Below are 13723 nucleotides of genomic sequence, written 5' to 3'. Positions count from 1 at the left end.
CAGGCCTGCCCTCAGCCGGTGCAGAAGGGTGGTCCCAGCTCAGCACTGCGGGCATCCCACTTGGGCTTGGCGCTGGCGCTGGTGGAAACCTGCAGCCTTGGTGAGCCAGGCAAATCAGCCTTCCAGGCTCCTGAGCACATCCTCCTACCAGGCGGAGGGGCCAGAGAACAGAGCTTGGCACTTGGAAACCCCATGTCGTGTTTTTGTATTAATAGGTTTGAGAGAAGCAGACAGACTGGTTTTTGCAAACATATTTAGGAAACTTAAGTGAATTAACTCCCCTTAACCAGGACAGGTTACTAGCCTTTGGTGGGGTTTTATTTTGTTTTGTTTGAAGCATTTGACCCAAACTCTCAAGTGGTAGGAGGCTGGCTCTTGATGGTCATGATTGAAATGACAGGTCATTGCTTGATGCCTGTGCACTGACGCAGCACGATGCAGCAATGGCCTTGAGAGCAACCTTCAACTCCCGACAGCAGGTTCCTACCTGAGCCTAAAAGCCTCCATCACTTCCTCTCTTCTGAGATGATCTGAGTCTCCCACGCAGGCAAAGCAGGCCTGAACAAGGGTTCCTGGCACAGAGGAGGTGACAGGGTGAGCTGCCTTCAAAAGCGTCTGGGCCCTGCTGGCAATTTGCTGGGGGAGAGGACGCAAGGCTCCCAAAAGGTGGGACACCTGCTTTAACCTTAGGCGAGTCACTGGTCTGCTGCTGTGTCCCTCACACGTAGGGGGAAGGACACAGAGGGTGGTTATTATAAAACAGGAGGACACAAGATACCCCAAAAGAAGCTAAAAGGTTGGGAGGAGCTGACAAGTAAGACATTAATAAACAGGTAGCTGCCATCAATAATCTGGAAGCATGGGTGATTCAGAGGGGACACTAATGTTCCTGGAAGTGACTGGAGGTGACTTACCACCTGTGAAAAGTCTCTTGTTCAGCAGTTGCTCAGGTGGGCAGACTGCTGAAGTCTCCCTAAAACAGCGGCCACTTCCGTACACCCTGCAAAACCACCCCAGGGAACCAGCCCACCCAGGAGTCTCCTTGCAACCCCAAGCAGGGGCAGGTGCCTGTGGGACATGCCAGGGTCAGGCTGGCCAAACCAGTGACACCCCAACCTGAAGCTGGGGTTGGAGGGCACCGGAGTCCTGGCTGCACTCTGGGTGTGATAGAGCTATCCATGGTCCTGCTTCCCCTTGTGGGAGTGAGAAGGCTCATGATAAGGAACTGCTGTGACCACAGACGCCACCCCGGAGATCCAGTCCCAGGAAACCCCTGGGAAAGCTCTGTGACAAGCCACACTTGAGCTGTTTGACAGGACTTAGGGCAGGCCAAGCCCTCTTTGGGGAAGAAATGGACACCTGTCAAGGTCTGAATTTGAAATCCATGGTGCAGGGATTGTATTCGATCTTTTGTGTCCTTTCTCCAACTGACTCCAGCCCACACCAGCCTAGTTGTGATGGCCTTGAAGGGCAGAGCCATCCAGCTCCCCGAAGTCCAGCGTGGGGCCTGCTGAACATCTGGGCTGGAAATGTGAGGGTGGGGATGCACTGCCTCAGAAAGAAGGGGTCCTGAGACTCAGTGACAATCGGCTGACCCTGACACACACAGCAAAGGGACCCAGCCCATAAAACACCTCCCTGGCCCATCTGCCTCACATCCCCAGCCTGCATTTCCTGAAGGCTGAGAGGGCCTGGCCAACAATTACATCACGTGCATATCACAAAGATCCCTCAAGTTATTTTTAATATGCTTCAAACACAAATAAGCAACACAGAAAATGTAAGGGCTGGATAAAGACGGTGTGACCCCATTCAAATAATCACCAAGAGTGCCACCCGCCAGCCCCTTCCCAGCCCTGGCACCGGCCACAACCTCATCCCAGCCTGCGGTGGGGGCAGGGCACCAACTTGTCTCTCAAATGCCAGGAAGAGGTTGGTGAGGTTTGGTGGGTCTGAGGCCAGCAGGGAGGCTGCAGCATCTGAATGTGGAAACTGCTCCAGGCCGGGAGGTGGATGACAGGAAGACTTCCACGTTGACAGAGGGCCAAGTCCTAATGGTGTGTTAGGTCCACGTCCTAATGGGGGGTGGAGTATCGGGCACACAGTGGCCACTGCCCCATGTTTCAGGATAGGAGCAATACCGAATGGGTGTCCGTGATGAAGAAAGGAATCCAGGGCAATGTGGGAACTGGCTCAAGCATTGAAGGTCAGGGCTGGTTAGGGCGAAGCTCTAGTCCACCTAGTGAGGGATTACTTAGTCCTAACATCACTACCACTTCGACTTGAACAGGCTAACACCATACCACGTTCTAGAGTCACATTGGAATCTGTATTGCTGTGTAACTGCATTTGGCAGGTGCCCTTATGGAAGCAGTTGCTAATTCAGAGAGCTGAGCTACCCATGAACTTGCATCTGCAGGTGGTGCCTGCTAACAGGACGAGAGTTATGCATGAGTGAACATGACATGACCTACTCTACCGGAATGCCTGACTCAATATCACAGCATCATGCAGAGCCTCTAAAGGAAAAAAGAAATGTTTCTTCACTGGGTATCTACGGTGTATATCCCCCGGATGGGTAAAGACCCTTGGAGATTTGCTAGTAGTGAGATGCACCTGAGGCCAGGAAGCCCAAACTAGACCCACTCGAGGAACTCATGCCGGTGATGTGTGTGGGGCAGCCCATCCATTCCGTGGGCTGTTTCTTCCTTTGGACCGCGGAGCATCTCTGCATGAGCCTGCCTGCCTCAGGCATGGTCAAAGACAGCCCTGTGCTCAGGACAATTTCCAGGGGCCTTAAGGACAAAACTGTAGGGCCTTTGTCACAAACAGCAAACAAAGGCATCGTTATCATCAATATATCAACTGTTAAAACTACTTTCTTTTGTGGTCATGCTTCTAATCTTCCACAGAGCTACAGGAATCCTTTCGCATTCTAATTCTACTATGTCAGAGACAAATGCCAGTCCAGAAGCCAGGGGCCTTGGCTGGCTGTTTCATTAGGCCCCTCTGTTTGGAAGAACCTGCTGACCCTCCGATGGGACAACTGTCAGCTGTGGCGTTGCTTAATCACCCAGAAGAAAACGTACCTGGGCTTCCAGGAGGTCACATGTGATCTAGCACAGCTGGGAAGTGATTCCCCCAGATGGAAGAACTGCTCTTCTGGAAGCCCCTGCTAGAACTCCTGAGCCATCTCGATGTACCGTGATCCGGCTGAGTTATAGAACCAAACTGAAGGGGGGGTTGCCTATGAAATGGTGGCCTGAGGGTCATATTTTGGTGGGATGACCATTTACAGGATCGCATCAGAGCAAACCAAAGGGGATGCCCGCGTACACTTTCCTATGCTATGTAGTCAAAACCCAGACCCTACCAGCAGTTTTCCTTCTTAAGGATGGAGCACAAATGGCCTTGGCTAATTCCAAGGTCATCCTCACTCTCATTCTAGAAGGTCACGCTCTTCCATGTTTTCCTGGGTGCAGTAGCTTGACGATACATTCCAAGATGCCATTTAGGAAAAAAGCAAAACTTGTGTTTACAAGACTATAGATGATTCACTGTCATAAGGAACATCGGCAAAACTGCTGAACCCCTCAGGGTTTCCCACTACTATCCCTTATCCACTCCAGATAGGAGTACTAATAATTAAAACTTGTGAATGCAATAATAGTGACCTCACCTCATGTTGACTGCGAAGCTGATTGTCGCAAATGCAGTTACTGTTCACGAATCGCTGGTGTTTGTGTTCAGGAGGACCACTTGGTGGTAGGCTGAAAGGTGCTTCTTCTCTGTATCTTTTTTTTTTTTCCTTTTTTCTATTTTGGGTAGAAATATTCCCCGGGAAGCTAGATAGAAATGCATTTTCATTTCCCAATAATTCTTAGGCACAAGTTAGAAAACTGCTGACCTTCACCAAAATATGTCAGCACTTCATGTTATAAAAAATGCAATTCAGAACCGCTGCGTGTGTATATATGTATATCTAAATATACACACATATTGGTGCAGTACACAATGATTATTCAATGTATATTCAAAACTGAGCTATTTGTAACTAACCTGAAATTCTGCAGTTAAAGTTCATTGCCCAAGAACTGGAGTTTCTTTTTTTTCTTTCTTTTGGCTCTAACTACAGTCAAACGTTTGCACATCAGACACTACCATTTACACTTTCCTAGGTGCCAATACGAGGACAGTCTCACACGAGCATCATTAGACCGTCTAGGATGCAGCTATGCAGCTACTGAGCATGCGCGCAGGGCCGGGCCAGCCCCTGGTCCCTCCTCCCTGCAGGTGGAAGCACGCGGTGGGCCAGGCTGCGTGGTGACGTCATCTGGGCGTGGTGCTAAGTCTGGAGGGGGAGGAGGGCCCAGATGAGGAGCCGCGGTAAACGGGGGACGTAGGCGACAGTTTAACCGGGCTGGTTGGGTCCCCAGTTTGGAGCTTCCAAAGCAGCTCTTCGTTGGTTCGGCTCAATCTCTTTTTCTCCTGAGTTTCTTTCTCAACGTACTCCTGGAGGTTAGCATTTTCCTCCGACAGTTGTCTGCATGGGGAGAATAAGAAAGCACCAGGTAGCAATCACCCTGGCAGGCACAGAACTTGGGATTGGCAGGGTCGGTGCGTGCAGGGCAGAGGAGGCGGCAGACGCCTGCTGGAACTGGGGCAGGTCGGAACGAAGGGACCCCGAGTCTGGGGCCAAAGGATGGTTTCCGCTGTCCTGTCGCCTAGGACCCACAGAGGATGGGATGGGAGCGCAGGCGCGAGTCTCAGGGACGGCTCAGTCCGCGGGGGTGAAATACCTGCACATCTCGTTTTACTGAGCTCGCTTTGTTCACAAATAATGTGTTTTTTTTTTACAGCCTGAAGATTTGTTGCAACCCTACAGTGAGAACAAGTTCTGTCGGCACCATTTTTCCAACAGCATTTACTCACTTCGCCTCTCTGTGTCACATTTGCTGATTGTTGCAATATTGCAGACTTTTTCATTATTTTATCTGTTGTGGTGATCTGTGATCTTCAATGTTATTGTTAGAATCATTTTGGGGCACCACGAGCCATGCCCATAGAAGACAGTGAACTTAACTGATGACTGTGCATTCTGACCGCCCCACCGGCCGCCATTCCCCCATCTCCCTCCGTCTCTCAGGGCCCCCCTGTTCCCTGAGACACAATAATAATGAAATGAGGCCAATTCAGAACCCTCCAGTAACCTCTGTCCAAAGGAAAGCAAGAGGTGCACGTCTCTCACTTTTAATCAAAAGCTAGAAATGATTCAGCTCAGTGAGGAAGGCCTGTTGAAAGCTGAGTTAGGCCCAAAGCTGGGCCTGTTGTGCCAAACAGTTAACCAAGCTGTAAATGCACAGGGAAAGTTTGGGAAGGAAATTGAAAGTGCTACCCAGATGAACACACAACTGATATGGAGAAAGTTTAGATAGAAGATCAAACAATCCACAACATTCCCTTAAGCCAAAACCTGACCTAGAACAAAGCCCCTAACTTCAATTCTATGAAGGCTGAGAGAGGTGAAGAAGCTGCAGGAGAGAAATCTGAAGACAGCAGAGGTTGGTTCATGAGGCTTAAGGAAAGAAGCCGTCTCCATAACATCAAAGCATGATGGGAAGCAGCAGGTGCTGATGGAGAAGCGGCAGCAAGTCACCCAGAAGATCCAGCGAAGGTCATTCAGGAAGGGGGCCCCGCTGAGCAACAGATTTCCAGTGTAGATGAAACAACTTTCTTTCAGAAGAAGATGGCATGTAGGACCTTCACAACTAGAGAGAAGTCAATGCCTGGCTTCAAAGCATCAAAGACAGGTTGACTCTCTTGTTAGAGGCTAATGCACCCGGGGACTTGAAGGTGAAGCCAGTGCTCAATGATCATCCTGAAAATACCAGGGCCCTTGAGAATTATGCTAAATCTACTGTCTTCGCTCTGTGAGACAACAACTCCTACATGACAGCATCTCGGTTTACAATATGGTTTACTATTTCAGTCCACTGTTGAGAACTACAACTCACAAAAAAAGATGCGTTTCAAAAGAGTCCTCCTTGCCAATGTACCTGGTCTCCCAAGAGCTCTGATGGGATGGATAATGAGACGAATGTTGTCTTCACACCTGCTAACACACCATCAATTCTATAGGCCATGGATCAAAGAGTCATTTTGACTTTCAAGTCATATTGTTTAAGAAATACATTTTGTAAGACTATAGCTGCCACAGATAGTGATTCTTCTAAGGGATGGATCTGGGCAAAGTATGTTGAAAACCTCTGTAAAGGATTCACCATTCTAGATGCCATCAAGAATACTTGTGATTGATGGGAAGAGGTCAAAATATCAACATTAGCGGGATTTTGGAAGAAGTTGATTCCAGCCCTTGTTGATGATTTTGAAGAGGTCAAGGCTTTAGGAGAGGAAAGAACTGCAGGTGTGGTAGAAACAGCAAGAGAGCTAGAACCGGAAGTGGAGCCTGAAGATGGGACTGAATTGCTGCATCTCATGATCAAACTTGAACAGATTAGAGTTGCTTCTTAGGGATCAGCAAAGAAAGTAGTTTCTTGAAATGGCATCTACTCCTGGTGACGGTGCTGTGAAGACTGTTCAAATGACAGCAAAGGACTTAGAATATTATTTCAACTTGTTGATAAAGCAATGGCAGGTTTGAGAGGATGGACTCCAATTTTGTAAGAAATCCTAACTCAAATTTGAAAGAAATGTTATCAAACAGCATTACATGTTACAGGGAAACCATTTGTAAAAGGACGGGTCAATCAGTGTGGCAAACTTTGTTGTCTTATTTTAAGAAATGGCCACAGCCACTCCAGCCTTCAGCACCCAACACCCTGTTCGGTCAGCAGCCATCCACACACAGGCAAGACCCCACCAGCCAAGAGATCACAGCTCGTGGAGAGCTCAGATGATGGTTAGCATTTTTTAGCCATAAAGTACTTTTTAATGAAGGCGTGTACATTGTTTTTTTCAGACATAATGTTATTGCAGACTTCATAGACTACACTGTGGTGTAAACAACTTTTATATGCACTGGGAAGCCCAGAAAGTCCTTTGACTCACTTTGTTGAGGCATTTGCTTTATGGCGGTGCTCTGGAACTGATCCCCCGCCAAACCCTGCTTTACAGGAGAAGGGAGGTGCCTCCACACCCTTCCTTGGAAGCTGGGGCACCTCTCAGAGCAGGAGACCGAGATAAAAGGCGTCACTCAGGAGAGCTGCAGTTGGCCACACGCTTTGCTCGGGTCTGTTCCCTTGCTGCCGTGCTCAGCCCAGGGCCAGGCTGGCCCGGGACAAGAGCTCAGCAGCCAGGGGCCCTACCCAGGTCTGCGCTGCTCAGCTAGTAGAGCTCGGGGTCAGCTCACATGGTGGGCCTCTCTGCCTGGGAACGCCTGGCAGGTGGCCTGCTCCAGAACCCCTGGAAGTAAACCCCTTCATGTCCCAGCTGTGCTGGAGACCCTGCCACAGGCCTTTGGTCACCTCACTCATTCCCCCGAGGTGAGGCCTATTGATCCTTTGAGGCAGGATCCACGAACCAGTGTGCAGAAGACTCACAGCTCAGAGGAGCGAGGTCAGTTGGATACTGGGCCCAAAACAGAGCCCTCAAAGAAGCTCAAGAGCAAAGCCACTTTGTGGGGGACGTATACTTTGTGAGCTCCAACCCCGCCCCCGGCCTGCCTACCTCGTGACCACGGTGTTCTGGTCGATCCTGGCTCTGAGGTCTTCATTCTGCTGCTGGAGAACTTGGATCTTTTCTTCCAGGATAATGTTCTTTTCTGCCTATAAAGGATGTGGAATTATGAGGCTCTCGGCAAGGCCTTCAGATAGGAGGCCAGTGCCCTTGGCTTCTGGCCTTTGGCGGATTATGAACAGCGTTTGCAAACAGCAGCTTGCAATGCATTAGTGAGGTGTGAAGTCGGTGAGAGGGACATGAGCAGCATTTCTTTTGTGAACAAAATAAAACCGAAATGACCAGAGTATATGTATGTAGTCAAAGTAAGTACTGTTACATGCATTTTAGGTACATATTTTTCCTTTACACGTATCATGCATCTGTGGGTATGTATATATCCGGTTCCTGCAGAGAATATTATCTCTTACAGTGAGCGTCCCCTTGCAATTATCAGAGATAAGCCGTGAACCCCATCAGGACCTGGTTTGGCTAATGGGTCCCCTGGTTCTTCCCAACAGGTCAACTGTGCTGCACTGCCATCCCTAGCCGGGTGTCATAAGGCATGCTGCACCCTATGACATGCTGTATCAATAGAGGGACGAAAATGTAAGTTATGTGGACATTTTTTCTTTCTGAGGCTATGGGCAGTCCAGAACCCAAAGCCCAAATGCGCTTGGTACATTATCGGGAAATAGTATCACTGGTGGTTGTTACTCTCCAGCACTTTTAATGCTTTTCTCTCTGTCAGCCTGCCCCCAGGCCCGAGACCCAGCTGAACTACAGTTCTGTTCTCAGATAACTGATTTTAGAAATAAATTCTTTTCTTGAAAGGAATGTGACAAATTCACTGTGCGGACTTTAAATCTTTAAAGAAAACTGTCCCTGCTGCATGAAGAAGGCTCTGGAATCAAAGCCCAAGGACTGGTCTCTGTCCCTGCTCTTCACCAAGGCTCTTCAACCAGCCTTCAACTTTGCTCCCAGGAAATGGGAAGTGATTGAATCAGTTCTTTTTTTTTTTTTTGCCTGGAAAGCTTTCTGGAATGAGAAGTCATACATGCCTGCAGAATGCCTGCAACATGATAGCAACAGCCAAATAAGCCCTGAGGCTGTGGGTGACTGGACAACTGACTGTGGGTGGGCCAGCCTGGAGGAGGAGGGTCACCAGGCCCTGGGGTGGCCGGGTGGCATGACAGGGCGAGGAGGAGCAGGGCTCTGTCGGTGAGACCCCAGGGCCTTCGCTCTGGCTTTGCAGGGAAGCTCTGGGCTGCTGGGTGGGGCCAGGTGGCCGGCATCACCCAGGATGTTGGTAATAGCCACTCATATCCCCATCTATTCCTATCCTAACTGCTTAGCACCCATGCAGCAAAAGATGCCTACAGAGCATGTCAGAGCAATGCACAGCGGTGGAGGCAGGCAAGCAGAGGGCTGCAGAGCTGTATAAAATGACACCACTCCTGAGATTCTGCATCAAAACTCCTGGCTTCCCAAGAAAGGCCTTGAGACTCAAGAGATGGAATTTTCCAGTCGGGGGTAAGCAATGGGCAGGCAAGGGACCCAGCCCCTGCATACTGTTAACCATGCCATGCATCATGACAGTAAGGGATTCCACTTTGGGTGCAGGGGCTCTCCCAAAGCAACAGGCTGACTCACCAGCTTTTCCAGCTCAAGAATCTTTTTTTCCTGCTGGTGTATTTGCTGATTCTTCATCTCTAATACTTGCTTCAGACTCTTCATGTCTTCTTCCAAGTGCTGGTAAGGAGCCAGAGCAATCTGTAGGGGCAGAAAGCAGTGACATGCTTGACAAAAAGCCAGCTATTCACCAGTGTCGCAAGTCAGCTACATCAGGCCTTCCTTGGTAAGCTTCCCAATGGGCAGAGGGGCATGAAAGACAGACAGACAGACACACACACACACACACACACACACACACACACACACACACACACACACACACACGCACACACACAGAGAGACAGAGAGAATGCTCACAACTTCCTGCCCTGATAAAGATGCCCACTAATTTTCTACCGGAAATGCTAACTAAAAGTCCAGCTCCTTGGGAGATGGGAGAGTTACAGTTGTCATCCACTGCGAAGTCTGGAAGCTGGAATGGCTGGACATTGCCAGCCCGTCCCCAAAAGGGAACTCATGGGATAAAAAGTATAAATTCAGTGCTGGCTTTTAACATTCACCCAGACTCTTTGATTCAACAGACAAGGGGGGATTTAGAGGATTCCCCCCTGAGCCCAGATAGTGGGGGTGGGCAGGTGGTCCATGCACAGGAAATGAGTAAGGTAGTTTAAAAAGCAGAAGTAGGGCATTTTAGGAAAATGAATGTTGGAATAAGGTTTCCAGGTATGGAAACAACAAAAAATACAGGACGTTCAGTTAGGTTTGAATTTTAGATAAACTCCTTTTCTTTTTTTCTTTTCTTAGTACAAGTATTGCTTGGGACATTCTTTATACTAAAAAATTCATTTACCTGTAATTCAAATTGAACTGGGTGTCATGTTTACCTGGCAACCCTACACCAGAGGGAAGGAATTTTGCCAGCTTCAACCCATGCTGGGAGAGGACAGGATGGAGGGGCTGGCCCTGGCCAGGATGGAGAGCCCCCCGCCATGCTGATCCCTGGAGCCATGCGGCTCCCTGGGGTGAGGCTCAGCAGAGACGGCCAGGGGAGCCCTGAAGGTTCTGGAAGCCTGGAAGGCATGCCCACCTCCAGCTGCTCTTCAGTGTTTTTCCTCAAAGCCTCCTCGAAGCGTCTGGCTCGGTCCCGCAGAGACTGGCTCTGGAAGGTCAGCGTGTCTACCTGGTCCTGCGAGTAACAAGACGGGAAGCCCAGCTTGGCGCACTGCAGACATGGCAGCCCAGGAAGCACTGGGGGGCAGCAGCCCCACCCCAGGGGCTCAGCTCAGGGGCTACTCAGGGTTCCCCTTCTGGAGCTTCCGCATCAGATGACAGAGGGAGATTCACCCAAATGTCCCCCTCGTCCAGAACAGACCACAGAAACCCCGACACAGATGGACCTTCTTGCCACACACAGAGGGCAGCAACGCCGGGCTGTGGAGAGACTCAAGGCAGGGGCCCAGTCCAAGCTCCTCCTGAGATGAGAATGGTGTTCCCCCCGCCCCGAAAAGAAGAAGCTTGTAGGGGGCATCTAATAATTTATTATCTGACCTCATAGAGGTAGAAAATCAGCTAGTCCTGGGGCTATCTAGTCCTTGAGTTCAGAGGGACAATTAAAATCTATCTTAAAGAACTGTGCTCAAACCATCCTTGACTTCTCTCTCTGCCTGAGACCCCTTTTCTGCCACCAAACACACTAATTACTGGGTCAATGGTCAAGTCCCGCTGACTCCACCTGCCGAATGGCCCTGGAGCCCACGGCCTCTCCCGATTGCACTGCCCTACCTGCGGGCAGGCCACGCTGCAGGCTCTTTCCTGGCCCCGGCACCTGCGTTCGCTCTTCTTTCCTCACACTGGAGCTGGGGAGCTTTGTAAAGTGCGAACTGCAGCCATCACCCCCATGTAAGCCCCACTGGCATCAAGATGAATGCACACTTTGATGCAGACGTGCCTCCAGATCAGCCTCTCTTGTCTCCCAGCTCGGTTTTTGCTCCCCTGACCCTTAGTATATCCCAGCTCCCTCTCATTCCTGGCTCACTTCCGGCCTCCGCTCGGCTGTTCCAGGCCTCATGGCAGGGCTGCCTGTTCTCTGGTGTGAGCTGCCACGCGAGCTGAATCTGTTCTCCTGTGTAGACCCTCTGCCCGGAGCACCTGCTGGGGGGCGGCCCTCTGTGTGTGGGCTGGAAGAATGAAGGCCTGTCTGCGGAAGCACCCTGCCCCTTCCCTGGCTGCCAGGACAGGTGCGACTACACTGACCCATTCCCTTCACAGCCCAGCAACGACTGATCACAGCCGGCAAGCAAAGGATGCCAGGCAGGGAGCTTTGTCTTGATGCTCAAGCACAGCAAATACCCACAGTGAGCACTCCAGCGTTCTTCTGCCAGGGACACCATTTCTGTAACACCGAAACATAGTTCCTTCCGTGAACTCTTCTGGGAAACAGCTCCATCCCTCCAAATAGCAGGAGCTAGGTGTTGAAAATTATGCCAGTCTGCATGATAACGCTGTACTGCAGGAAGCGCTGGCTTGATGGCTTTCTGCAGCATGACAGAGGGTCTTGCTTTGCAAACTACCCCTGGCAGGTTCCTTTCCTTCTTTGTTACCAGTTACTTTCATTTCACTTTCCAGAAACAGAAGCCCATGCAGTGCCATTAAATGCAAATGCTGGTGCAGAGAGGGTAATGTGGGCGTCAGTGGGAGTCTGTGCACACATGAGCTGGCAGGTATAAACCCAGCCCAGGGCAGCCACAGCTGGGCCCAGCACACAGCCACTGCACAGCTGCTGATACCTTCCAGATGTGACTATAAAAATGACTATCACATGTGGCTCCTACATCAAACCATGTCATGTCAGTACTGTCAGAGGAAGCATTTCTCTCAAACCTTGTCTCTTCCGTTAAAAAAACACAAACAGGAAAAATGCATCAGGCAAATACCACCTAGGATTGATCGAAAATATCAAATTGTGTTTTTTTCTGCCTTCTCCACCATTTCTCAAAACGGATCCACATACAGGCACACAATGGGGTGCAGCAATCAGACAGGATAGACTACTTTTCAACCTGCGCTGACTCTTCCAAGGTAAGAGGCACAAAGACCCAGCTGATGACCTGCCCAGCATGGGCCACGCTGGAGTTAACCAATGGCACATTAATGATGGCAATGATAATGATGCAAACGGAACAACGCTTGAAGCTATTTTAATAGCAGTAGATTCTAGTTATTAGCACTCACATGAGCCAATCGGGTGCTGGACACTTTAGGTACATAATTTCCATTAATCTCACACCTTGAGGAAGGTACTGCCATCATCTCCATTTTACAGATGACTAAATGAGCATTTACAGACTTTACATAACTGCCCGATTCCAAAGCTAGTGCAAGGAGGTACTTTCAAACCCAAAGCTCAAATCTCTGACCCCAAACCCATTTCTCTAGCTGCCAGGAGCCCAAGGAGGTTGGCGTGAGCAATTCCATCCGCCTTATACCAAATAATCTCCAACCCAAAGGCATCCTGGCCAGGCAGAGTTGCAATGAAAATATGTACAATTCATGACTGTTTAAGGTGAGTGGCAGAGTGAAGACTCGCCGACTAAACAAAACTCTGACTTCTTTTGGTTTTGGACTGGGTGGGGTTTTTGTTACATCACAGGGTGGCTGTCACTGTCTCAGTTTGTGTTCCTTAAGGACTGTGCATCTGACGGTTGGGGTCGGGGGTACATGGATTAGCCACATGAGGACAAGCACAGACGTACCGCAGGCCCGTCAACAGATGGCTGGGTTGGTGGGGGGCTTGCCGGAGGCAGTTTCCCCTGCAAACTTTTTGAATAACACACTGTGGTGGTAACACTGGCTGTCTCTGTAATCCTGGATTCTTTGGTCATCCGGTCATGCTCTGCGCAATGACCTTTGCCAGGGGAAAGTGAGCCATCAAAGAAGGAATAGTCCTGCCTTTGTATTATAGTTACGGCAATCGCCTTCCAAAATTTCTAGATGTGCATGTGCTTAATGCTTAAAAAAGAATCTTGTTATATGTGGGACGTCTATAGCTGGGAATGGGAGCAGGGCTACCCGCCTCACCATGGTTCCCCAGCCAGCTCCCCTAGGGATGGAGGTGGGCAATGTCTTTTCATAGAAGTGGCTAGGCTGGTCTCTAGAAGCAGGAGGGAGATAGATGCCTGTGATCCGAGAGACCCTTCAGTCCCCCCTTAGAGGTCAGAAGGCATCCAGGCCGCACCGCTGCCATCGGAGACCCGCATTCTCTGCAGATCGGTGGCAGAAGGCAAAGAAAATGCTTTTCGTCTCATCCCGCCTCCCGGTGACTAACCATACCCTCTGCCTAGAATGCTTTCTTCCCTATGTCCTCCCCTTCTTCAAACACAGCTGTTACTCCTCTGGCCACAGCAAGAAGGGATCA

At 49.9% G+C, this 13723-nt stretch overlaps 1 protein-coding gene across 9 annotated transcripts in view; it reads right to left on the bottom strand.

Moving 5' to 3' along the window:
- Positions 1-1701: 1701 nt before the first annotated feature.
- Positions 1702-13723, bottom strand: part of MTUS2 (microtubule associated scaffold protein 2) — a 501163-nt gene continuing 489141 nt past the window's right edge. For 6 of the 9 annotated variants that reach the window (XM_073228704.1, XM_073228708.1, XM_073228689.1 and 3 more), the window contains 4 exons: positions 10397-10495; positions 9328-9447; positions 7687-7784; positions 1702-4543 (listed from right to left, as the gene is read on the bottom strand). In XM_073228704.1, the coding sequence (XP_073084805.1) occupies positions 4330-4543; positions 7687-7784; positions 9328-9447; positions 10397-10495 (531 nt within the window). In that variant the 3' untranslated portion in view covers positions 1702-4329. The other 3 variants (XM_037003917.2, XM_073228715.1, XM_073228711.1) reach the window with 3 other exon arrangements.

This window comes from Manis javanica, chromosome 1, assembly GCF_040802235.1.
Source record: "Manis javanica isolate MJ-LG chromosome 1, MJ_LKY, whole genome shotgun sequence".
In the NCBI taxonomy this organism is placed as follows: domain Eukaryota; kingdom Metazoa; phylum Chordata; class Mammalia; order Pholidota; family Manidae; genus Manis; species Manis javanica.
The sequence above is the reverse complement of the archived record's forward strand: the minus strand, read 5'-3'. Positions and strand labels throughout refer to the sequence as shown.